A 27,500-nucleotide genomic window follows, 5' to 3' on the forward strand; every position below is an offset into this window, starting at 1 on the left:
TCCTTGACAATGGTGGCGTTCACATCCAAGCTACCGCTTCTAATATGATTGTTATGCTTTCATCAACATCATATTGCATAAGTCGAGTAAAGGCTTTTGTACATGTATGATATGTGGTATTAAGAAAGTGTTGACGTAATGTCTATGCTGATGCTTTTCGTGCATTAAAGGGGCCTTTTCACGTTTTTGTAAATTGACAAAATTAAAACAAATTGTTTCAATTTTGCAAATTTCGTTGTGTTTATATTATTTGTGAGGAAACAGTAATACTGAACATTAACCATGCTCTAATATATCCATTATATGCATCTTTTGACGATTTTAAAACCTGAAAATTATAAAGCGTTGCAACGCGAAATGATCGAATAATTTGGAGAGTTCTGTCGTTATATTGTGTGATACTACGAGAATTGCTTATATAAAGTATAAAATACATCTCGAATTGTATGAGCACGGGTGGCCGAGTGGTCTTAACTATAGACTTTTACTCCAGAGGTCTGTGGTTCGAGGCCGGTTGAGGGTTACTTTTTTCTTTCTTTTATTTTATTATTTTTTTACTGGACCTATGTAGATACAATGTTTACATTTATCAATATAAAGCATTTAATGACAACTTCAATACATGCCAAAATCTGTTAAAAAGGTCCCATTAACTGTTTTTACCAAACAAGCGAAAAATAAATTTCACTCATGTAATTCTATTTTGGACTTAAGTAATTTACAGCATCCATGGTTCACAAACAATTCTTAATCCTAAATTACGTGTTACATTTGTACAAATCATGGCATACTATCAAAAAAATTACCATGCAACTTACATTTGTATGCTTTGAATGATCACCTTCTTAAGTTTGCTGCTCATAGTGTTCGAGTAGTAGGCCATAATCTAAAAATATCACCACCACGATATAAGGCGCGTCATTTTACATGCATAACAAACGAATGTATTCAACATTTGCCTGCTCTTGAAAACGAGTTACAAATACAATAATACTTGAAGAACTTTGACGCGAAGAAACATGATACAAAAATTCGTTAAAGCCTACTTTTTATCATCTTTCACATACATAATCACCTGTATAGAATGGCTTAAAACTTTAACAACATAGAACACACACAGATTCATACTTTCCACCAAAACCATACATGAAGGCCGGTGAAGTTATAACTTTGAGCGAGAAAAACAACCGTAACACTTACCGATGCGGACAATGTGGCCGCCCATTGATCGAACGTCGCTTTCACAGAAAAATTCAAATATCTGACTTTTTCTTCGGGAATATGTATCTTTATTGAAATTAGGACACCATCCTCTGTACAACGAAACAAGAAACCTCTTTAAAGAAGATAAACGGCTTTAGTTTTGATTTGTTTTGGTAAAATATAATTAATTATATCCATAAGATTATAAATCGCATAACCTTTTAACCTGCGCAGTTATTAGTTGAATCACACCCACATCAATTACTGGGTGTTGCGTTAATTTGTGTTACCTTATTTTTCATAAAAATGAATTCATCATTTATAGCTTCCGGACTTAATATTATTAGATAAAAATGCAAAAACTAACGACTTGGGGCTAATGTGGTGGTTGTGTTGACTGAAACAAATAAACTTCCGTTTAAAATACCAGTTTAGTAATCCCTAACTATTTCAAAAAATATTTTAATGGACGAAAACAGCATAAAATTTTATACAGAACGAGATTTCATAATCAATATTGACACTATAATTTGTATTATAAATTACCGCATGCTTATAATTATTTTGCACCAAACAACAACTTTAACTTACTACATTAAATCAGATGGAGGAAACAAAATAAACTGCAAACAACTAATTCCACAAATTACCTAAATGCATATCAAAATATATACAATTCATAATCGTTGATAACAGCATTATCGGTCTATACACACACGGAGTGAAATACTGAATCATCTAGTTTAATTACAATTGCTATGCATATTTAAATCATTTCGCTTGTCATTTTAAATCTTCAAACAAACAAACATCCAATGCATCTATTAAAACATATGCTTCCACTAAACTATCAAATAGGGTAATGTATCAAATAAAACAGTCGCATTTCAACAGTAAACATGTTTATCAAAGTGTGGTCTAGTTCCATAACATAAGTATACATACCAACGCAATTATTGCCAATGCCACTGTAGCCAGGTTCACATCCGCATTCAAAGCTGCCGTCAGTATTTGTGCATTTTTGAATGCAGTTATTTGTACTTTCCAAACACTCGTCTTTATCTGCAAATGGAAAACACATGTTCGAGGAACTTGGGTAATCGTCTGATGGACAAGTAACTTAGGTATTCTTTACGTTTGAATCAGGTTTATATTAAGATGTATTGTTGACGGATTAAATAGCGTTAAATCAAACGTTTTTATGACATGTACTACTTTAACTGTCTTCCATTACTTAAACAATCGTTTATAATTAATCTTTCCTATTTTGAAGCACACATGTTTGAATCACTGCAATGTGTTCCGAATGATGATAGATTGTTATATTTCTGCAAAAATCCAATCTGCATTATTAGTTGCGTGGATAAAATATTTCATAACAAAGATAAAACAGACGTCGAAGGATGTTTTATTTTGACTGCGATAGCTTAACGAGTACACGCCTTTTGTTACTGGTGCACAATTAAAATTTGACGCCGCGAAACCAAATCTCTTAAATTAAATATAAATAAAATCATTTAAACTATAGAAGTAAAAACAAACGTTAGGTGATGTGTGCATCATACCTTTGCATACGCCATCTATCAATGTATAACCAGCTCGACACTCGCATCTATAGGAACCAGGCACATTCTCACAAGTCTTCAAAGTGTCGCCGCAAATAGTTGTGTTACCTGTACATTCATCTGTATCCGTCGCGCAGTCGTTCCCTTCCCAACCCTTTTTACAACTACATGTTCCAAAAGTATTCGAGCAACTTAGCGAGTTGGATGTGTTACACTCACAATCAATCGCGCATCCGGCTCCATATTTCCAAGACGGACAGACTGCGTTAAGAAAAAATACATAAGATTAAGGTACTTACGAATGTACAAGAGGACCATTATTGCCCGTAAGCGCTAACATCAGTTCACGATATACCAATTATTGAACGCCTGACATTGTGATCGAGGTTTTGACCCCAATAGACAAAGGTTTAACCATTACATAGAAGTCAACAAGGTAGATATTCTTACTATGTTTCATTAAGATTTAAAGATAAATATGGCGACGAAGGTGATACCAAGTTTTTTTGTTGTTGTTTTTTTTTTAAGTTTGACTTTGTGACCTAGTATTTGCACGAATGTAAACCAGATTCGATAATATCCTTGATATTGTCGAGATTAATATTCCGACAATGAAAATTCTGACGAAGTTTTATCAAATAGAGCCATTATTGCGGCAACTAGCGTCACAACAGTTTTTTTTCTATAATTCGACCTTGTTACCTAGTTTTTAGACACAAATAAACCCCATTCGAAGTATGTGTCATTGTCAAGTCATTGCGATGATGACCAAGTTTCATCAAGATTGATACGTTATTTGGTCTCTAGAGATATAACACAAACATTCTAATATTTTACCTGGTGTAATCGTTTTTGGACGCACGTTACCCATAATCAAACTCGGCTTGGATATTGTCAAGATAAACATTATGATTAAATACCATCAACATTTTACGAAACCTTTGGCTTTTAGTGTTAACTAGCTGAACGTTGACACACAAATCCCGACACTGGACGCCGGACATAGGCCACATGAGCTTCCCATGAACACTTCGTGCTCGTGAGCTAAAAATCTGATGTACTGTTCAAATGTGTGATTAAGTGCAGTTAGTATACTAATTGTGTTCATTTAAAACTGTAAATATAGTAATCACTATTAAAATTTAAAGACACCAAAAGTAATACAAACTGCATACTGAGATACTTGATCTAACTCTATAACTGGCTTAGGTACCGAACAAACATAAACCATTTAATGTATTTAAGAAGTAAAATAACTAGATCAATTAACTCAATTAGGTATATATACATTATTTACCTTGGCATGTTCCATCTCCAGATTTAATATAGCCAGCATCGCATTTACAAACGTACGACCCGGGTGTTTCCACACATGCTGAGTTTGCGGGACAAGGGCTTGTAACGGCAGTACACTCCTTTTTGTCTAAATCGCATTTAGTCCCTTGCCAACCAGCCAAACACGTACATTCTCCAGTTTCAAATGCACATGTCTCAGTGTTTGCTTTCACGCATGCGCAGTCCTGTGTGCAGTTTGGTCCGAAGTGTCCTTCGCGGCATTCTGAAAGGTACAGTGAACACAAAAATGTAGGAACTACGCAATAATTTCACAGAAAGGCCGATATTTTTATGAAAGAATGATGATATACTACTAATATAATATATAATAAATGCATCAGCAATTCAGAAACTCTTTGGTTGTTTATTAATCAACGGAACAATTATGAATTGTGTACGATGGGCACATACATACATTGTTCCTTTGTTGAATTGAATCATTCGTTTCTGGTCACTGCAACTAAGATATTATGAAGTCCTTTAAATGTATGTTATTACAATAAAATGATAAATTTTTACTTATGCATGTCTTCTTGTCCACAGCCAGCTTATAACCTAGCTGATTACACCCGCATTCATAGCTGCCCTCTTTCTCCAAGCAAGTTTGCGTGCAGGGATTCGTCGCACATTCTTTAATATCTACAGGAAACAAATTTAAGGTTCACAAGTCACAACCAATTCAATTTTTATTAAACGTAAACAAGCGACCATAATTCCCTTCAGATAACATTCCAAACTATCAAAACGTGGAATTTATCAAAGCCTATATATTTTATGGTCGTCAGTAGTTCCATGCAACGAAGCATTTATCATACTGCAACATTCCAATAATAGTTCATCAGATGTTGTCTGAATAAGGCTTTTTCTTCGATAACCAAATTCAACATTTATTTCATATGCTAGCTTACACTTTGCAACAAGGTCTTTTTATCATTCAAGACTTTTAACTTAGTTGTTTGGGCTAAAGAAAAAAAAATAACCACCGTTTCAGCCTTTTTTAAATTCACATGCCAAATTTTCGTCAAAACTCTTCTTGTTTTTAAATTGTTTTAATTAAGAATGAGTGATTGAAGAGTGTTCAGAAATTATCAGCGTAACTCTTGTCTGAATTTTTTTGGAGAAGCATAATCCATAAACGTTGTGATAATTGTTTTTTTTATAACCAATATGACCTTCTCATAATCATTATAACAAACGCTATTTATCCCGTTATGATAGATAAAAAAAAGTTTAATGCCTATTTATACTTCTCGTCATGTTTTAAATTCAGTTTTCAAACTGTCTTTTTTATTGTCTGCACTAACGTCTCATGTCACAAATTTAACCATTTTACAAACAAAGCGTGCATACCTTCACAAACTGTATGGCTCCCTGACTGGAACCGAAAGCCTGAGTTGCATGTGCATGTTTGTTGGGCATGTATTACAGCGCAAATTCCATTCTTACAATAGTTCTGAGAAGTACATTCTTGTTGTGCTAGAAAACATATATACAACATACACGTATATAAGCATAACATAGGTATACATTTTCAATATCACTTAAATAAAAACACGTCAATCAAACAAGAAGCGTTCACATATATGAAAACTGCAACCAATTGTATTCATTGTATTTCTCGCTTTACGTAATGTATAGCGAATGTTCGCTAACACCAGTTTGTCAATCGAAATAAATAATTACGTTGCAACAAAAGCAATAATAGTATGAACATTTACATCTCGCAGAACATTCGTTATACGACAATAGAACACGACAAATTTAGTAAAGAGCGATATACGATAACCCATTTTAATAATACTCACGTAAACAAGCATTTTTGTTGTCGGCAAGCAGATAAAACTCGTTACACGAGCATCGGAAACCGCCATCGGTGTTTGTGCAGACCTGGACGCAACCAGCCCGCCCGTTTGAACACTCATCGATGTCTTTGTCACAGAGATAAAATGGAATGTTGATTGAATTCAATGTTTGTGTACAAGACAATAAACGGTATGTGACTTTAGATCCTGCGGCATTCACATGAAAAGGACGCGCAAAGCGCCATTTATTTTTGCATTGTTTTATGTAACAATTTCAAGAAAGTATCGTAAAGTATTCTCACATACACATGTTTATTTTTTACTACTAATTAATAAAATCTAAACGTTAGAATATAAACATGATGTACTCTAAAATACGGAGTATACAATAGGTTACCCGTGCACTCTTTGCCATTTTGGACGTAACCAGAGTTGCAATTGCACTCGTAGCTGCCATTTGTATTCGTGCAAATCTGCTCACAATCATTGTACTCCAAACATTCGTCAATATCTATAGAGATATATTGAGCAATATATATTTTAAATTATCATATTCAAAAATATGTAAGACATGTATTAATGTTTCTCTTGTTTATTTGCGAAGATTTTCTTACATTTTGATTTTGTGTCATATAAAAGCTTAAACCGTTCTGTCAAACGAATGACATTCAATGTAATGATTTCAAATTATTCTTGTAATCAGAAACGGCCACATACCAACGCAGTTTTTACCGGCTTTCTTAAAACCAGTCTCACAGCCACACTGGTACAAGCCTGGGGTGTTGGTGCACATCATGTTACTGCCCGGACATCTGTTGTCATCGGCGCACTCATCTTGATCGATGTTGCACTTACTGCCGCTCCAGCCCGGCTTGCACAAACATCCAGTCACGCTGTCACACCTATCTGCTCCCACGGCGCAGTCACACGCGGTAGCGCACTTGTCGCCGAAGAAGAAGTCGTCACAAGCTATAAGGTAATCGGTAAGCATTTTGTATAATCTTATTTGTTAAAGCTCTGTCTTTTGAAAAGTAAAGCTAGACACATTACCACCAATAATCGAGTTCACCATTTATCAGTTAAAGTCCCTCTTCCTAAGTCTCTAACGATATTACAGCGTTTACTTAACACTATATTTAGACGAAATTTGTGCGATCCTCAATTGCACAACTTATAAATAATAACGTGTGGAACATAATGCATAATTTAAACGAAAGCATGATTTCAGCATTTCAATTTACAATTTACAATAACTAAATTGACCACTACAGAATAAAACACAGTTTTAACGCATAAAAACAGTGCGTGTATGTGTAACAAACCATCACATGTACGTAGGTCATTGGCTAGTTTGAAGCCCGTTTTGCACGTACACGTATAACCCCCAGCTGTGTTTTCACACGTCTGTGAGCATTTGTTCAGCATCAAATCAGCACACTCGTTTATATCTGTAAACATATATGCACATTCTCTACGTGTTGTAGTAAATAATGAACGCGACTCAAACTATAACAATTATAATTAATCGACATAAAAACGGCCATAAATATAGTTTTATCTATGGGCGTTCATTATTTATAAAGTTAGAATTAGTTATTTGTCTTAGCGCTTATACGGATTACAGTATTAATAGCGATGATGCGTTTGTTGATTGTATGTTGTTGCTAGTCTTACAGACGCTTTGGTAAAAAATAACAAAGAATGCTTTAATGGTCTTAATCTTGGGATGTACATGCTCATCTTTAGCGACAACATGTATTATATGAAATTCAAAAAGATCTGTAATTCCGTACCTATGCACGTTTTGTTGTCAGCACCGAGCTTGTAGCCGGTGTTACATAGGCACTTGTAGGTTTTGGTTTGCAGGTCTGCTCTACAAATTTGCGAACAGCCGTTATATGGGAACTCTTTCTTGCATACGTCATGCGCTGTAAAATATGCTAAACATTGTTATTCCGATGAATGTTCCAATTTGAAAGCATTGTTTATCTGTCAGGTGTCGTTTGTGGAATGATTAATTGCTTGGTTTCCACATGTTTAAAACGGTGTGTTTTGTTTCCGAAAATAAATATTGTTTAATACATGTGCCATTTTTCTATATAAAACATCTGTTGAAACAATTGATACATCATTATTCATGAAAACTATTCATATATGCAGCTGTTCATAATCGTAGAAAGTGGATCTTAAGCCATTTGATTGTAACACTTACTTAAAGCGCATTGTTTTCGGTCTTCCTGTAGTTCGAAACCAAAGTAACAGGCGCAGCTGAAACGACCAACACTGTTTAAGCACATATGCTGACACCCGGATATACCAGCCGCACACTCGTTGACATCTGAAAACATATTGATTTTCGATATATACAATAGTCCTTAAGTCCATGAGTACACATGATAAAACATAGTCACATATATAGAGGCATTACATGTGATCATCATTGAATTTGTTTAAGTTGTTAAATAAAGTATCAACACATGAAAAGGTCTAATACATCATTTAGAATATATTTAGCCATGCTATATCGATAACAACAAAAACAACAAAGACGAATATACAAGAGAGAGAGAGAGATAAGTCAAGTTTGAGAAATGAAGTATATACAAGAAATCATTAATAATATTTATGCAGGTTTCTTTGACTAAATGCTTTATGTACATGCGTAGCCAAGTTTGTGCTGGTGCTTGTATAATCCTATTGCATTAATACACTTTTTATCATATTTGGTATTTCAAATAATATTTAATTATATACAATTTCCTAATATCATCATATAAGGAACATTAAAAAATACATTAATCTTCAAGAACATTGCAATGTTGACATTTTCTATCTTGAAAAGGTTTAGCTTCAGGTTTATGCCATCTGCCTGATTCGATTTCAATCCATAAGATGAAATCCTTAACATACAAAGAATAGCTCTAAACTTATGTATACTAACATTTTTAAGTGAGTTTGCAATTCATTTTACAAAACTGTCTGTAACTTATTGCTCTTAAAGAATAATTAATTTCTGACATCCGATTTTGGATCAATATCAATATATCACTTTTTCTAGACTCTACCATGGATAAAAACACTTTTGGTTTAGCCATGCATATTGAAAGCCTAAGGTCTGCAACATATTACACACATATTTTGCACAATAATGTTTATTTGGTTAATTAATTAAATTATCACACCTGTTGCTATAAATCCACTTTACATACTTACGATCTTCTAACTGAATAATTTTCAACCAATACCGTTTCACTTTAATGGTTCTTTAAGATATCGAGGATGTTTTTCCTAGTTATCCATATACACAATTATTCTGTGTTTGAATTGTTCACGTCTAGTTATTTTGCAAAAAATTAAATGAACTCGTTCAAATGCCATTGACTCAGTTTAGCCCCAGATTTCTGACCCATATTTCAAAATTTGTAAAACAAGCTGATCAAACAATTATAATTTGGTATGTTTTGAAAGTGTTGCATAATTTATTTAATATGAGTTAAGCTTCAAAACAGCCTTTGAGGCTTGACCAGCGAGTGTTAAATAAGCATTTGCAAACGATCCTCATGTAGTGAATACAAGTCTTTAGTATGTAAAGATTAAAAAAAAATTAATGATTGGTCTTTGTCCTAAAATTGTGTATCCCTCTTTAATTGTTCCCTGTTTTGAAAATCATTACTTTGGTTTAATTTGTGTTAACACATAATTTCCATATTTCACAAAATTTCTTTAACACAGACAAACCTTTAATTTGTTTTTCCTCAGTTTCTGCCATAATTTAAATGTCATTTGCATATCACAACAAAAATATTTGTAGCATACCAATATATATTCCTTCAAAACCATATAACATATATGTTTTTCTCAGTCATTCAAATAAATAGAAAATAGGAATGGTGATAATGATTTTCCTAATCTTACTCCTAAAATCAGGAAAAATCTTAATAACTTAAATATACATAGTAATCCGTGTACATTCACACAATCAGGTGGCTGACAGGTACACCAAGATGACTGTTGCGCAAGGACATAGTTTGAACTCGAATTGGAACTCGGATAACGGAGCGGGTCAAGCACAGTGTTTTGCAATCAAGTTCAGTAATTACAAATATATTAAAGGTATTTAATATATCCTACAAATGAAATTATTTCAGGTATTCATGAAATACCTTTAACTAATGATAAACTTTGATGTTCATCTATTGTATATCATCCTTGAACTTTATTTACGAAGTTCTACGTTAACAATAGACAAAAAGGCCGTATATTGCTCTCTTTATTCTCTATCACTAACGCAATGAAGATAGTGTATAATAAAATAATGTACCAAAACATATACAATTTGCAGTAACCAAGCCAACTGTATTATAAAATAGCTCACACTCAAAAAGAATCTGTATTAATGTAAAAACTAAAAGTGGATATTAAGATTCACAAATGATGTATTATTCTCAAGCATATGCAAGAAAATAAAATGCACTCAAGTAGCCAAAAGCAACGAAAAGTAAAATCAAAATTCAATTAATCATTATGCAAGTGCTGACGGATAAATCTTCTACATTCGTTGAAATACCTTTTAATAGGTCTTGGGAATATGTGTTTCATTACAATTTATCCAATCAATTGTTCCTGTACGATTTAATCTGCTATATTAGTTTACCTATGATACGGTGTTTTATGTATTATACTGCGTTCTAGCGGCAGTAAGCATCATGTATTTACAAAGGACCAACAAGGCTTCTCTTTTCTTGTGGGGAATTAATATTTTTTGTCTTAATTGCCTGTGCCTCTTACCTTTACACTGCGTCGCGTCGGTCGGGTCCACGAGATAACCTTCGCCACAGGTGCAGGTAAATCCACCATTCGTATTGATGCACATTCTGACTGCATGTGTTCAGACCAAGCATAGCACATTCGTCGATGTCTTAAACATGTGATCAACTGTTGCTATTTCAAGTTCAATTGTTATGATTAACTGAGCAATAGATTGTGTTTAACCCATCATTTTTTAAAGTGCTTAACATAAAATAAGACATCTTGCAATGACTTCTCAAATATCCAAGGATTGATTTCTTAATCTATGTTTCTAAATAATAGATGAGTCGTACGGCCAAACGTTAAATGGGAAGGCGAAATATCTGGGCAATGCTATAAAGAAAGGGACATATCAGAATCGGTATACATGGAAACAACGCTGCGTATGATAGGCTATATGTATATACTGATTTAAGTAATTTATCTAACACAATGCTGAAAAATGTGGTTCTTACTGAGACAAAGACGGCGTCATTATTTTTGTTTCACAGCAAAACAAAACCACTTGCGTCATCGCAGTAACAGCCGCATTAATCATAGTTTGGTTATGTATTGTACCTTACATAAATCAACAAGTCTTTTAAAATGGGAGGAGCGACTACAACTCGAGGAAACAGTATGGGTAACGAGGTTATTATTCCTTTACCTTCGCATGTATCATGTTTTTTCTCAAACCCTGATCGACAATTGCATGAATACGATCCGATCGAGTTCGAGCACACTTTGTCGGGCGATCGACATTTATTTGGCGTGTCGCACTCGTCGATATCCGTGGCACAGTTGGTTCCCGTCCAGCCTGTTTTGCAGACACAACCTCGAACAGAGTCGCAAAATTCGGAGCCAGCCCCGCACTGACAGGTTTTAGAGCACTGAGCTCCGTAGTATGGAAATTGGCAAACTGTATAACAACAAATGTATTGCCGTACTGAATTGCAATTTACTATCCATATCAATTAAGCCCTATTTATCTTATACATATTACTAAAATAATACAGATAATGAAGAAAGTTTCCATTCGATTGATCAATTAAAACCTCGACAAACAAAAACAGCTTCATTGCCGTTTTTACTAATTGACAACATGAATAATATACAAAATGCATTTGATTTTGTGTACTGTAACATTCATAAAAATAACGATAAGAGTTTTATCAAAAACAAAAGGGCGCTTTTATTTTTATTAATCATAAATTTCAAATCAAAATGTTAATCATAAATTTCAAATCAAAAACAGTAACAAAGGGACTAAATTAAATGTGTGTATGTACCTTCGCAAGTGATTTTATCAACATCAAGTGCATATCCATCGTAACAACTGCACCGGTAACTTCCAACAATGTTGTGGCATTTGTGCGAACAGGGCTTAGTTGTATTGCACTCATCAATATCTGCAATAAACCAATCAAGTTCTATCATATTATTCAACAATGGAAATCCTTGTTACTGTAGCTGTTGAGATTCATCCAAATGCATTCGATAAAAGATACATCAAAATCAATTTTGAATGACAGGACCGTAATGAAATGAAATTCGGTATCAGGCGTATTAAAAGAAAATATTTATCATCACATGTTAAGATGGAATGAACAACAACCGGCCTATGCAAAAATGTATTAAAATTTGACCCATTGACATTAATGATGACTATTTAGTACTAACCATCGCAACGTATGGTTTCAACGTTCAGCCGATATCCAGCTTTGCAGAAACATTCCGCCACGCCGTTGTTATCCATGCATCCGTCTGTACCCGAACATTTACCAACGCAAACGACAGGTGGCGAATCTAAAATATTTACAGTGTCGTCTGCTTTAAAAAAATGGCATTATAGCAAATAAAGTGTTCACATGCCTATTGAATGTTTATAGTTTAATTAAAATAATAGTTCTATAAACGAAACGAAAGTGCTCAAGTTATAAGAAATGCGTTTACAATGAGTTTATTTACCAAAGTACGCAGTACAAACTATGTAAGTACTTGTTACACTTAAATTATATACACACGTAAACGCCATAAAAAGTTTAAAACAACATCGTGGCTCAAGTTATCCGTTTTTGATAGTTTGCATGACATACCTTGCTCGCATGTCTTCGATTTTGAATTGTATGTGTAGCTGTAATGGCAGGAGCATGTGAAGCTTCCGCTTGTGTTGTTGCAGATCTGGTCGCAGTCGCTCGTCGACTCCTCACACTCGTTAATATCTTGGATATAAGGACCGATCGGATATAGAAAATAACAGGTTCCTGCCCTAGGGGTTTGTATTATATATCAGTAGAGGCTTTGAATAAAATACGACGAGGTCTGACGAGAGGGTTTTTTTATTCGTGCATAGCAGATACATTACAGACCTTTTTTCTTCGAATCATACCTCATCGCCTCATTTATTTAATATAAATTTACGTATTATCTAATTGGGAAATGAACATAACGTATGACGACAGACGCGTTAATAATTACGTCATTAACACTTATAATTACGTCATGAGCACTTATAATGACATCATGAGCACTTAAACTCAATATGTACAAACGAACATAGCACGCTGCTTTTGTTGCTTTTTATGTGTAAAAGAAACGTCATCTTATTTCAAATAGTGTGTGTTGATTAAATCTGATTCATATCTATAAAAAACAGACTTAAGAGTTGAATCCGAAGAATCAGTCGAAACCCCAAATATTGACTAATATAAACGCCTAATAGCCGATATCAGCATAGAGGTATTATATATTGTATGGTATTCATCATGATGCTCATAGCTGAATCAATAAGGGAATAATTGTATTATAGTAATTGTTGTAAATATTCATTACTTATACGTTCTAAATACACATTTTATTTGCAAACACATTTGCAACATATTCGTTAATTTGTATTTTTAAATTGTACATGACAACAACATCTACTTTGTACTTAATGTACACATAAGAAGCTATACATAAATTGGACATATTCATACGAAAAGGTAACACATCCCTTAGTTTGTTGAAGTAAATAGAAAATGCATTTTAAAGGTAAGAAACGAACGATTACAATGATATTCGTTAGTGGTCAGTAAATCGTAAAATGACTGCGTTTGTAAAAAGTGTGTCGGAACCTCCGAAACTTTGACACAAGCCATCCATATTTGTAGGTACAAACAACTGACACATTTCATCCCCAAGTTATATAATAGTTCTATTGAACAATGTATGTTAATACTGTATTAGGTTTAAAATTGATTTAAGTGTCCAAATTTTGTTATACCAACATTATAGAGCAATTGCTTCTTTTGAAAATTTTGATAATTGAAATTGATCCCAGTCCTGAGTAAGTCTAATGCCACATGGAGCATTAGTTATGGACACAGGTCAAACAGAGACTAATGGCGGCAATGAAACTCACCTTAATTATCCAATTTTCATTTTCTTATTTAATATATATTTGTATAAAATAGGTATAAAGTTGGACTTACCGTCACACCATGATTTGTTTGTAGACGACAACCGATATCCACCATTGCACACACAAAAATAATTTCCTTCAGTGTTCACGCATTGAGAATTTGCACCGCAGGGGCTGTTTTTACATTCATCGATATCTGAAATGAAACAATGTCAATCTGTGCAGCCAGTTACTTTTTATTGCGGTGTTTATATCAAATCATATATTGCTATACTTTTCACGTTTTACCCTCTATTTAAATAAATACTCAACGCATAACATTAATAACGCTAAGCATATTCATTTTAGACTAACCTCCAATACAAAAACGATCCAGAAATGGTGAGAGATGGGGATTAAATTCGAACGCAGTTTAATGCTAGAGCACCTTTAGATACATTTTAGTATATCTGTTAAAACATAATAATACATGTTGCTTAAGACATACCCTCGCACTTATCATTTGTGTCCCCAAAACCGATGGGGCAAGGTGAACAACTATAGGCCGTTAATGAAGTATTCGCTTTGTGTTCGCTTGCGTTTCTGTCAGTGCAGTTTCGGCCAAATGAGCATGGGTTTGCCTCGCAACCGTCAAACTCAGATTGACAATCGTCACCTTTAAAAAACATAAAATATCAATTTATGTTATTCAAATGTATAACGGTAATTTATAATTTCATTCTGAAGATTCAGGTAAAGTATAAGTACCGGACCTGTCCAATAGGGCTCGCATTCGCATGTAGCTAATTTGTATTTTGGGTTCTCCTGGCCCTCTCTTAGCATGCTCGTGTTGCACGAACCGTGACCGCTGCACAGGGAACATACCACGAGAACGAAGTCCAGCATTGGAGCGCTCACATTCTTGTTGTCAGTAACAGTGACACTGTTATTAACAAAAACAATCGGTTTTGAAAGATGTGAATAAAAATTGCTTGTCAAGCATTACTGTATCTGATTCAAAATTATATGGGTTACAAAACCTATAATAAGTGCATTATTCTTCTATCCAATGCAAACGAATGAATAAATGTTTGTATAGACTCTCAATTACAAATTAATATTACTAATCATGAAAAGGGCACTTTTAAAAGGTACGTTCAAAGCAGTATTACCAGTAAAGTCGATACGAATGAAATGCTAGTGAAATACTTTTGATAACGTTACTCGAGCGATGGAAAATTCTCATGCACTTAGCAGCTTATTTGTAGTTGTGAGTTCGCGTCCCAATGATACGAGCAAACAAATTAGTTACAACATTGTTTTGATATTCCAGGCGCTTATGGTTGGGGAAGAGGGAGGCTGAAACTTCCATAAACATGCAAAAAGTCAGCTCTGCATCCATAAGTGAATTTATGTACCCTTAGAGCTATTGACAGGAAAAGTTTCGCTTTGACATTAAACGAGCACAATCAACGGCTATCAATACTATAGTACTGAAAGAATTGACAAACGAACCTCAAACGCTTGGGACTTATGTCTGTCAGCCTAATGGAAATAGATTTGTCCGCTTTCTCTTGGCCAAGCGTGGCACCAGAGTCGCCGAGCAAAGAGAAGTTTAATATGTCACCATCGTCTTCCCCTTTTACTATGATGGTCTTTGTTTCGTTCACGTTCAGTATCAAAAAGTTCTGATTGTCAATAAATTGTGTTCCATTCACCACTGTCACATTCGGGATTTGGTTGCCTGAAATGTTATACTAGTATTTGTAGATTTAAAATTAACCATCATAAACATAGGAAAAAGGCTTTGTATGCTAATAATTGTAGCATCTATCTATCTTAATGTCTTAATGTCCATCCATCCATCCATCCATAAAAGTCTAAGCACTGAGAAATTTTATAATCGACATCAATTAGTTCCAGATACTTAGTATCTAGTATTTTATTATCCAATATCATGTACAATTTTACCGCACGTCATCAACTTTACGTACTTGCAGCAATATTTGTCAGTTTCGCCTGCTCTTCAGTATTTCCCGTCTCCTTTGCGAGTTCCTCATTTCCGGTGAAGACAAAATCAAAGACGCACTGGAGGTTTCCTCTGCACTTCTGTTCCGCTTCCGCTCGCAATGTGGCGTTGGCTTCCTCTAGGAACTTTGGAACATAAGCCGCCTGTATGAAATCGGCGTGAGTAAAGCCGTCGTCGTACTTGAAAATAGATTCTGTCGCAGTAGTTATCCCTGCAGTTGAGAAATTGATATTCTGCCTTTTAATTAATAACATAATGTGATATTTCGCACACTTTTCTTGTGTCAATGTAGTATACTATTGATACAGAACATCGGAAAACATACAATAAACCATTTTGGTATCGGGTATAATTGTTTGATCAAGCTCCACGACGAACATTATTTAAATATGAGGCAAAACAATTTACATCAAAATGATTGATCGTTTTTTTCCAGACATATCAAACATATTAATAAATTCGTTCGAAAGATCATTTACATGACAAAGATTAACGAAGAGGAAATTCGTATTTTCATTTACATTTACGACAGGTGCACCGTTAACCACTACGCTTACATGTACTGCCGAAGTTTTCGAAAACTTGTCGTTCAGTTGGACTAGACAGCGACGTGTTCGCACCACGAGGTTTGAAATCATCTTTATCATTTTCATTGTAGTTGCCAAGCAACCCAACGGTGTTTTTGTTTTTCAACTCATTTGGCATCGCAATCGCCATCTGAAGAAGCCCGCTGCCTTCTGTGACATTGAAAACTACGCCTAAAATCAAATAATTAAATGTATATTCTATACATTTGTTTTCTATAACGTGTACTTATTTTAGGAGACTTATTTCAATGAACATTTAAAAACGATCGAATTAATATGAGCATAAAAATACAAACGAGAAGCTATAATATTTAATTAAACGGCATACTTTAATTAAGATCAGTTCATAGTATTTTATCATTAATGTAATCGTTACTTATGTATTTTAAAACGCACTGTGTTAGGTCATGTTTATTCAGTCAAGACAACTTATAGTCTGTCTGAATTCTTGTTTTCTTTAATTAATATCATTGAATTTTACACGCGTTTGCGTAATCAAGTATATACATAAATGATATTCAAAATAAGTTTGCTGCATATGCGAGTAGGTATGTTTGTTATTGATACAAGAGTGTGCGAGTGCATGACGTTTTGTGTAAAACACTCAAAACAATCATGATAGGATATAACTAAGTTCAAAATTATGCACGAAAAAACAGCCACGAACCTGAATCACTGAAGTAATGCCGCGATAGTTTTTTCCGACATGTTCCTCGAGACAGTCAGTCCAGGAACCGACTTGATAACCATAGTCTCTGGTTTATATAAGTCGTTCGTGTAATCTACCCACGAGCTTTTATTCGTGCCCACGAAAAGTTGAGTCCTGTTTCCTGAATCGTGTAGCTCCACTTGCATCCAGACCTCATCGCCCTTTATTGCAAAGCCGGAGAACACGGTCGCGTCGGAGAGATCACCGGTGGCCTTTTTCGCCCTCTGTGTTCGGCATTGGATTTCAAGGTTAGCGTTTTCGCTGATAATTTTCATCATTACATATTCGCCGTGACCGTTGAATGTGTAATTAGCGCCATCTAGCGTGTTGATGTGAGGATCACCAACTCCTCGCGCTTGCAAAGGCAAATGGGTACAGTTAAGCTAACTTAAAATGCAGTTTTTGTTAGTAAATTATGCAACAGAATAAGATTATCCAATTATATGCATACCTACCTAGCAGCGAAAATGGGAACCTCGAGTAACAGTTAGATATGAGAGGCCTGACTTTGAAGTAGAGGTTGCAAAGGTCTGTCCTCTCACAGCACAACGTCCTGAAGTTCAGATCATCAAGCTTGTGTCTTCGGGAATTAATCAAAGGATTGACAGACGCAAAGGTCCCGGCTTCTTGTCCAAAGCCAATAAAAGACCATGTTTCTAGATCATAGGCGCATGACTGAAATGTATTCAAACAGTTCAAAATAAAGACATAATGTAAAATTGATTTCAGAACGAATCAAATCATTTGCCTATGCTTTGTAAGCCTTTGGGTATTATATAAGTTAGTTGAGAATACGCTTTGTTCTAATAAAAAAAATATTAATTTGAGCACGAACTATAAACACTGAACACTTGGTGGCTTACTCAGCGCATGTTGGTAGCCAAACGTTTTGACAAGTCAATAATATTGAGTTATAACATGAATTCCTTATCATGATGAATTCGGAATATAATATAATATTGTGTCTATATAAGTATTTGCACATTAATCAAAACTACGTTATCGGTTCTTTGTTTACATAAGTCACCACGTCTTTTTCCAATGATGCACAACGATGAACTATGGTTAATGCTGTATGATATTATTTTAGGAATCTGCGTTCAACTAATAATAAAGTATGTATTTACTTGTTCCTCAGATTTTTTTTATTTGGATTATCTGGTGTATATTAAACAAATGAGTTATTAAATTTCAATACAATCGAATTTCAATTCCGTGTATGTTCTTAAAAATTTGAAAAACAATTCTATTCGGTTAATGCTTATTTGCACTCGAATGTGAGTGATTTAACTTAACTCAGTGTGACATCAAACCGTTTGTACCCCCCCCCACCCCATATACGTGCTTAAACATATCACTTGAACTGTAATTCCAAGCAATCCACGAATTAATCATTCGCTGTGCTTTTCTATTTTATGGTATGGCACCTTTGTTATGTAAATCTACCTATACGTGATCATTGCTTTGCTAAGTGTGATGTTTGCGCGCCTTAAAACCGGTTTAAACCCTAAATGCGTTGCATTAACCGTTCCAAATCTGTAATATTTGTTTTGTTTTATGCCACGTGTTTTTTTGTTCTGTTTAGTATATGGCAATTGATCACTTGCCTTAATTGAAATACTCATGGATGATATATTTAATTTTTCTCTAAATAATGTTTATTGTGTTTCATTTTCCTATTTATTGTTTCAATCGCTATGCTACTTTATATGTCACAAAGTATTTTGTTGAACCGGTAGAGGTAAATGCCAACATAAATTATTCTAATGATGAACACTATAACACAAGTAAAAGCTATTTTCTCAGACCAGAATACGTACCTTTCCGAAGGGCGATGACCTCCGTGTTGGCTCCATCGGCACGTGGATGATATTACTCGAGTACCAAATTAAGTCCCACAAACTGAAGCTTCGGTCCCATAGCAACCAGTTCAAAAAACAAGGACAATCAGGCATTGATCTAGCAATTGTCTCGTAAAAGGATGCCTTTGATTTCTCTTTTCTGTACCAGACTTTGCACGTAAGTCGATCATCATCGTCAAGCTTTGTTTTGCTTGAATAGTCGAAACTGACGGCACCTTTGCATCTTTCTGAAATATATTTCTATAATAAACATTTTTTTCTTTTTAAATGAGTTTTAGATTATGATAATTTATCATCCTACGTAATCATCATAATTATTAAAATCACAACTACAATAATCATCTTTAACATCAGCCTGGAAATCATCATCAAAGCCATCAAATTATATACTGCAAAATCATAAAACCAAATGACATTCGTGTTTGGATCTTGATCAATAAAACAACTGCACATATGCACAGCTGTGTGATATACCATTAAGTTTAAGATTTCGGTCGGGACGACGTAAGTAGCTGCCATCGGGTGTGTTATCAAGACCCTCGTAATGACCATCTGCGATATACCCAATAAATGGTGAGCCAATCGAGTCAAGCATTCCACCATTTAGGTACGAATGGAACGAGTATGAATGTGTTTCGTTGGTTGTAAATACTACTTGGAACGTAACCGCCTGTTAAAAGAAAATAACACACGTTTACACACGTTCATACTTCGCAACGTATGTGTAACAGAATAATATATTTAGGATTTTTTAATATATGTTGAAAGAAAGTCCGAGGTTACCCACAGTTCCACATACATCACTTCTTTGGAACCGCGTTGCTCCTACCCAAGTGACCTTCACCGCAAAGACGGGTTCGAAGTCCGTCTCGTTAACAAGGCCCGCCAGCTGGGCGCTAACGCGTGTGTAGCTATTTGTTGTGAAGTCATACGACTGGTAATACAACTGATTGCTTGTCACCTCCAGGTCTGTGAAATACGCTGCGATGCAAAAGGCGTCCTTGAAGTCCACGCTAAACCCTCGGCTTTTGCTTGGTGGAAAATAACCCGAAAATGGCTGCTTGAAGCAAATAAGGCCGTTCGGACAAATCTAAAAGAGTATCACGAATTACATTCTAGCATTAAACGATTCGAATATTTCAATGTAAACAATTTGGAATACAATCAAACTCAACTAGAATGTAATATGTGATTTGCTTAAAATTAAACTTGTTATCAAAACGCATGCTTTCATTTCTATATAAAATCATATTTATTATACATTTCAAAACAATCATAACTTTTTTCAATTAGACGCTAGTGGGAGGATGATACGAGAATAACGTTCGAAAAAAATGGCAGTATCATGTGACCTCGATATATGTAGTATACGTATATATTTATATTCAGTTACGCCGTGCATTTTACCTTATTAACAAGCCTAACAGGTTTATGAAGTCGGGTATAATTGATTTTGCAGTCTTGTCGAAATATTTTCATTTAAATTAGTGTATGCAAGGCTATCATTATATTGTTCAACAGAAATGCACTTACATATATCTTTCTGTACGCCACTCCAAGAAATTGTACCCGGTAATCAAGGTTGATGACCACTCTACACGTATCGTCAGAAGCGGGAGAGGCCTGATCACCAGCTGCAGTGCCGTACGTCATCAAGATGCCTGAATATGATACCAAGAGGTTACAATTGACAATATGGTAGAAACATTAATGCAAAATGCGACCAGTTAGGAACAATCCTCACGTTGACAGAAAATCGTAGTTTTGCCAACATCAATCATATTACATGACACGGCAATATGTAAAAATGGACTATAGTCTAACATACCACAATGTACTACAGGAACTTCACTAGTAGTTGGTTGATTAGTTGTGCGTTCAGTCGAGTAAACAGCGTCAGGTGTTGACGCAAATAAAGTTCTAGTAAAAACTTCAGTTGTTGTTGAAACATATGCTGTAGTTGGAATCTCAGTTGTTGTTCGATCCACCATTATTGTTGAAACATTAGCTGTAATTGGAGAATTAGCTGCAATTGGAGCCTCACTTGTTGTTTGAGCCTCAGTTGTGGTTGGCTCATAGGCTGTAATTGGAGCCTCTGTTGGTGTTTGAGCATCAGTTGTTGTTGGAACATAAGCTGTGGTTGGAGCCTCAGTTGTTGTTGGAACATATGCTGTTGTTAGAGCATCAGTTGTTGTTGGAATATAAGCTGTAGTTGGATCATCAGTTGTTGTTTGAACATAAGCTGTAGTTGGAGCATCAGTTGTTTTTGGAACATTAACTGTAGTTGGAGCATCAATTGTTGTTTGAACATAAGCTGTAATTGGAGCCTCTGATGTTGTTCGAACATAAGCTGTAGTTGGATACCCTGTTGTTGTTTTAACATTAGCTATAGTTGGATACTCCGTTGTTGTTGGAATATAAGCTGTAGTTGGATACTCAGTTGGTGTTGGAATATAAGCTGTAGTTGGATACTCAGTCGTTGTTGGAACATAAGCTCCAGTTGGAGCCTCTGATGTTGTTGGAACATAAGCTGTAGTTTGATACGCTGTTGTTGTTTGAACATTAGCTGTAGTTGGATACTCCGTTATTGTTGGAATATAAACTGTAGTTGGAACCTCTGATGTTGTAGGAACATTAGCTGTATTTGGATACCCTGTTGTTGTCTTAACATTAGCTGTAGTTGGATATTCCGTTATTGTTGGAATATAAGCTGTAGTTGGATACTCAGTTGTTGTTTGAACATAAGCTGTAGTTGGAGCATTTGTTGTTATTGGAGCCTCAGCTGTTGTTGAAACATTATCTGTAGTTGAAGCCTCGGTAATGGTTGGATACACAGTTGTTGTTGGAACATAAGCTGTGGTTTGAGCTTCAGTTGTTGTTGGAACATTAGCTGTACTTCGAGCCTCAGGTGTTGATGGAGCATCTGTTGCAGTTGGAGTCACAGTAGTTGTTTGAACATTTGATGTAGTTGGAGCCTCAGTAGTTCTTTGAACATTAACTGTAGTTGGAACCTCAGTAGTTGTTGGAGCTTCCATTGTTGTTGGAGCTTCGGTTGTTGTTTGAACATTAGCAGTACTTGTATATTCAGTTGGTGATGGAGTATTTGCAGTAGTTGAGGACTTAGTTGTTGTTAGAGTCTTAGTTGTTGTTGAAGCATCAGTTGTTGTTTGAGCCTCAGTTGTTGAATGAGCCTCACTTGTTGTTGGAACATTCGCTGTAGTGGGAGGCTCAGTTGGTGTTTGAACAGTAGATGGAGACTCATTTGTTGTATGGGCATTTGTTGTTGCTGAAGCCTTTATTGTTGATGTTGCCTCAGTAGTTGTTTGAGCCTCAGTAGTTGTTTGAGCCTCAGTAGTTGTTTGATCCTCAGTAGTTGTTTGAACCTCAGTAGTTGTTGGAGTCCTCAGTAGTTGATGGGGCCTCAGAATTTGTTGGAGCCTCAGAAGTTGATGGAGCCTCAGTTGTTGATGGGGCCTCAGAATTTGTTGGAGCCTCAGTAGTTGATGGAGCCTCAGTTGTTGATGGAGCCTCAGTAGTTGTTTGAGCCTCAGTAGCTGTTTGAGCCTCAGTAGTTGTTTTAGAGTCATGTAGTTGTTTGAACCTCAGTTGTTGTTGTTGTTGGAGCCTCAGTAGTTTTTTGAGCCTCAGTAGTTGTTTGAGCCTCAGTAGTTGTTTGAGCCTCAGTAGTTGTTGGAGCCTCAGTAGTTGATGGAACCCCAGAATTTGTTGGAGCCTCAGTTGTTGATGGAGCCTCAGCAGTTGTTGGAGCCTCAGTAGTTGTTTGATCCTCAGTAGTTGTTTGATCCTCAGTAGTTGTTGGAGCCTCAGTAGTTGATGGAGCCTCAGAATTTGTTGGAGCCTCAGTTGTTGATGGAGCCTCAGTAGTTGTTTGAGCCTCAGTAGCTGTTTGAGCCTCAGTAGTTGTTTTAGAGTCAGTAGTTGTTTGAACCTCAGTTGTTGTTGTTGTTGGAGCCTCAGTAGTTTTTTGAGTCTCAGTAGTTGTTTGATCCTCAGTAGTTGTTTGATCCTCAGTAGTTGTTGGAGCCTCAGTAGTTGATGGAGCCTCAGTAGTTGATGGAGCCTCAGTTGTTGATGGAGCCTCAGTAGTTGTTTGAGCCTCAGTAGCTGTTTGAGCCTCAGTAGTTGTTTTAGAGTCAGTAGTTGTTGGAGCCTCAGTTGTTGTTTTTGTTCGAGCCTCAGTAGTTTTTTGAGCCTCAGTAGTTGTTTGAGCCTCAGTAGTTGTTGGAGCCTCAGTAGTTGATGGAGCCTCAGAATTTGTTGGAGCCTCAGTTGTTGTTTGAGCCTCAGTGGTTGTTTGAGCCTCAGTAGTTGTTTGATCCTCAGTAGTTGTTTGATCCTCAGTAGTTGTTGGAGCCTCAGTAGTTGATGGAGCCTCAGAAGTTGATGGAGCCTCAGTTGTTGATGGAGCCTCAGCAGTTGTTTGAGCCTCAGTAGTTGTTTGATCCTCAGTAGTTGTTTGATCCTCAGTAGTTGTTGGAGCCTCAGTAGTTGATGGAGCCTCAGAATTTGTTAGAGCCTCAGTTGTTGATGGAGCCTCAGTAGTTGTTTGAGCCTCAGTAGCTGTTTGAGCCTCAGTAGTTGTTTTAGAGTCAGTAGTTGTTTGAACCTCAGTTGTTGTTGTTGTTGGAGCCTCAGTTGTTTTTTGAGTCTCAGTAGTTGTTTGAGCCTCAGTAGTTGTTTGATCCTCAGTAGTTATTAGAGCCTCAGTAGTTGATGGAGCCTCAGAATTTGTTGAAGCCTCAGTTGTTGTTTGAGCCTCAGTGGTTGTTTGAGCCTCAGTAGTTGTTTGATCCTCAGTAGTTGTTTGATCCTCAGTAGTTGTTGGAGCCTCAGAAGTTGATGGAGCCTCAGTAGTTGATGGAGCCTCAGTTGTTGATGGAGCCTCAGTAGTTGTTTGAGCCTCAGTAGCTGTTTGAGCCTCAGTAGTTGTTTTAGAGTCAGTAGTTGTTTGAACCTCAGTTGTTGTTGTTGGAGCCTCAGTAGTTTTTTGAGTCTCAGTAGTTGTTTGAGCCTCAGTAGTTGTTTGATCCTCAGTAGTTGTTGGAGCCTCAGTAGTTGATGGAGCCTCAGAATTTGTTGGAGCCTCAGTTGTTGATGGAGCCTCAGTAGTTGTTTGAGCCTCAGTAGCTGTTTGAGCCTCAGTAGTTGTTTGAGCCTCAAAAGTTGTTTGAGCCTCAGTTATTGTTAGAGCCTCAGTAGGTCTTGGAGCCACAGTAGTTGTTTGAGCCTCAGTTGCAGTTGGAGCCTCAGTTGTTGCAGAGGAATCAGTTGTACTTAGGGACACAGATGTATTGTTAATCTCATAGTCAACAGTCATGTTGTATGAGTAGTCAAAACTGACGGCACCTTTGCATGTTTCTGAAATATAGTTCAAGTATACATATTTAATTTCATTATAAGTTAATGCTAGATAGATGTGATCATGGACTTGATTCTCATCCAACGCAATAATAATAACCATCGTCATTTATATAACGATCACTACTATGATCGTCGTCTAGTGCATCATCAATATCACCTTCATCGTGAATCAAATCATCAGCTTTTATCACGAACCAGAATAATTATTGCTAAAGTTCCGTAAATGCAAAATATTCAACGAATACTTTCTCCTTAAAAGCAATGGCAAACCTTTCAACGCTAGATGTGGCCTATTAACATTGATTTAACTAGACACAAAAGGGCCGTTTTTATTTGATTGTTGACAATATATTCCATTTGATTCTCCCGCAACGATATCCGAACATTTACGAGCGAACGCGAGATTGGCTTTGGGCAACGTCGAAAGCATGACTTATTTTCATGAATAATCATTAATTTATTAATGAGAAAATGGCAGAGCTCAAACGAGGACGTCCAAACGTATTTACTATTTGAAGAAGACGAAGACATTTGGTCAACAAGAGGTTTGTAAACACAGTTGAATTTCAGAATTTGAAGACGGCAGCTGTAGAGTTTTTGGGACAGCTTGCAAGAATCATGCAAATTAACAAAATAACGAACGAATTCTATCCTGACTCGAGACCATCCGTAAAACGAAACAAGATAACATCGTTTAACTAGTTTTAGATGCTAAAAAGTTGCAGAAAGATTGTATTTTAACGTGTTTACACCCATGTTACTTGTTTTTTGTCTTCCTATTGTAATTAACCTTCGTATGGCCCTTTTGTGTTGTTGGAAATTTTAATAAAGCATACTAGTATTAGGCAGTGTTTACAGATCTTTAAAATGAGGATAAATAAAAAACAATACATATCTGTAAAGAGGTGAAACATACCATTAAAGTATAGATTTTTGTCGGCTCGACGTAAGTAGCTTCCGTCGGGTGTGTTGTCAAGACCATCGTAATGACCATCTGCGATATAACCAATGAACGGTGAGCCCAACGAATCAAGCATTCCACCATAGAGGTACGAATGGAAGCAATACGAGTTTGTCCCATTGGTTGTAAACACGGCTTGAAACGTAACCGTCTGAAACCATGAAATTACTAAATTAAACAAAAGCTAGTATTTATACCCTGGAATCATAAGTATGCATGGTTGCGCAATATTTGCAACGTATGGATGACGCGTTCATTTATTTTCATTGCATTACAGTGAAAATTGAAGCTATTGCGTAGTTATGTTTTCGTGTCTTGTTGTTGTTTGAAGATGATGTCTCATTGTGTTTTCTTGAAAACTGATACTGTCTATGTAAAATGTCAAAACAAATGAAACACCTTTCAACTTACATCATTTCTCTTGTACCTCGTCGCTCCATCCCATGTGACCTTCAGCGCATAGACGGGTTCGAAGTCCGCCTCGCCATAGATGTCCTTAACAAGGCCCTTTAGCAGGGCGTTCCAGCTTGCGCTGGTATTTTTTGTGTATTCATATGACTGATAAAACAACTGATTGCTTGTCACCACTAGATCTGTGAAATACGCTGCGATGCAGAAGGCATTTTTGAAGTCAATGCTAAAGCCTCGGGTATTGTTTGGTGGAATATAGCCAACAAATGGCTGATTGAAGCAAACAAGGCCGTTCGGACAAATCTAAAAGAGTAAAAGGGATTGCATTCAAGTATTACATTTTTCGAGTCTATCGATATCAATTTGTGTAAGTTTAAATACAATTAAACTTAACTATCAAGTAGATGGTGATATGCTTATAATATGATTCGTTAGAAAGACATTGTAAGATAAACAGTTTTCACTTCAATAGAATGTATTTTCTTATTGTGCATCATATTTAATCAGAATTGTTCGTTTAATGTAAACTTCTTTTCTTAACATATTGTTAAATATTTTAGGTGCATCTAGGCGAGCGGGATATTGATTACTATACAGGGCATTCAAACACATGTGATCTTAATATAATTATGTGTAATATATTGGTTATTTTACCACAACCTTCTACGTATTTTGTAAAGAAAAATAAGGAAAATAAGGGTTTTTTATTAATAAACAATCAATGGTATGTTTGTGTATGTGTGTAATAAGGTTTGTTTTTTGTTGACAATGGAAGAATTATATATTAAAATAGTAAAAACATTTGTAATACAGACGAATTTTATAAATTCGTGTTAACAGGAAACAAAGTAACGGCTAAATAATGGCTATTGGTGCGCTAACAAACGATTTCTCATTCTGATGCTTATTTTCAATAACTCGAGCTAGGGCCCTGTTGATTTAATGCCTGGGTATCGCTGCCCCATACCGTTGGCTATTACGGCGATAACCAAACTTATCAGGATATCAATTCTTTACCTTGTTTACCCGTTAATTAACAAACCTAACGTGTTAAGAATTAAATACTCAAAATTGAAGCATTCAAGCACAAACTTTTTAGTTTTTACTGAGTGTACAGCGATGCATATTCCCGTAATATCTCCATTTTAAATTTGTGGCGATATCTCTGCATTGAATGCTATCACGAGGTTGTTCAACAAAAATATACGTACGTGTAATTCACTGTAACCAACACCGAGGAATGGTACTCGGTATCCAAGGCTGATTAGCACTGTGCACGTATCGTCAGATTCGGCGGAGGTCTGGTCTCCGTTTGCAGTTCCATATGCCATCAAGATGCCTGAAACAGAGGTCAAGATAAAACCAAATGAGTAGAAGTAAAAATCAATATAAAATGCGGTAAGGGAAAACAACAACACACATTGACACATTAATTTGCAATATCGTGTAGATACACCATTATAACAATTACATTATTTTTCACA

At 35.8% G+C, this 27,500-nt stretch overlaps 2 protein-coding genes across 2 annotated transcripts in view; both read right to left on the reverse strand.

Annotated features, from left to right (window-relative positions):
• LOC127878651 (uncharacterized) overlaps window positions 1-20,152 on the reverse strand; it is a 25,073-nt gene extending 4,921 nt beyond the window's left edge. The window contains 31 exon segments of the mRNA XM_052425180.1: window positions 1-39; window positions 819-886; window positions 1,201-1,313; window positions 2,149-2,265; window positions 2,769-3,029; window positions 4,066-4,326; window positions 4,623-4,742; window positions 5,454-5,579; window positions 5,909-6,031; window positions 6,303-6,416; window positions 6,623-6,874; window positions 7,228-7,353; window positions 7,699-7,833; window positions 8,118-8,243; window positions 10,694-10,698; window positions 10,700-10,823; window positions 11,361-11,612; window positions 11,983-12,102; window positions 12,374-12,499; window positions 12,790-12,915; window positions 14,167-14,292; window positions 14,584-14,751; window positions 14,849-15,018; window positions 15,591-15,819; window positions 16,070-16,315; window positions 16,662-16,862; window positions 17,366-17,755; window positions 17,856-18,075; window positions 19,221-19,489; window positions 19,737-19,932; window positions 20,062-20,152. The exon segment at window positions 1-39 is cut by the window's left edge and continues 119 nt beyond it. Of these exon segments, the coding sequence (XP_052281140.1) occupies window positions 1-39; window positions 819-886; window positions 1,201-1,313; window positions 2,149-2,265; window positions 2,769-3,029; window positions 4,066-4,326; window positions 4,623-4,742; window positions 5,454-5,579; window positions 5,909-6,031; window positions 6,303-6,416; window positions 6,623-6,874; window positions 7,228-7,353; window positions 7,699-7,833; window positions 8,118-8,243; window positions 10,694-10,698; window positions 10,700-10,823; window positions 11,361-11,612; window positions 11,983-12,102; window positions 12,374-12,499; window positions 12,790-12,915; window positions 14,167-14,292; window positions 14,584-14,751; window positions 14,849-15,018; window positions 15,591-15,819; window positions 16,070-16,315; window positions 16,662-16,862; window positions 17,366-17,755; window positions 17,856-18,075; window positions 19,221-19,489; window positions 19,737-19,857 (4,874 nt within the window). The 5' untranslated portion in view covers window positions 19,858-19,932; window positions 20,062-20,152.
• Window positions 20,153-20,219: 67 nt separating this feature from the next.
• Window positions 20,220-27,347, reverse strand: LOC127878652 (mucin-2-like). Its single transcript, XM_052425181.1, has 9 exons — window positions 27,228-27,347; window positions 26,017-26,319; window positions 25,561-25,756; window positions 24,331-24,641; window positions 23,512-24,129; window positions 22,978-23,307; window positions 21,091-22,645; window positions 20,796-20,923; window positions 20,220-20,243 (listed from the first exon to the last, which is right to left on the reverse strand). The coding sequence occupies exons 1-9, from the start codon at window positions 27,345-27,347 to the stop codon at window positions 20,220-20,222; spliced, it is 3,585 nt and encodes a 1,194-aa protein (XP_052281141.1).
• Window positions 27,348-27,500: the final 153 nt, after the last annotated feature.

This window comes from Dreissena polymorpha, chromosome 4 (genome assembly GCF_020536995.1).
Source record: "Dreissena polymorpha isolate Duluth1 chromosome 4, UMN_Dpol_1.0, whole genome shotgun sequence".
NCBI lineage: Eukaryota > Metazoa > Mollusca > Bivalvia > Myida > Dreissenidae > Dreissena > Dreissena polymorpha.

Coding starts and splice junctions, on each gene's coding strand:
- LOC127878652 (XM_052425181.1), bottom strand. CDS start 27,347: ATGGCATATGGAACTGCAAACGGAGACCAGACCTCCGCCGAATCTGAC. Junction 26,320..27,227: donor TTGGTTACAGTGAATTACAC/GTACGTATATTT, acceptor TTACTCTTTTAG/ATTTGTCCGAACGGCCTTGT. Junction 20,244..20,795: donor TGGCGTACAGAAAGATATAT/GTAAGTGCATTT, acceptor TTTGCATCGCAG/CGTATTTCACAGACCTGGAG.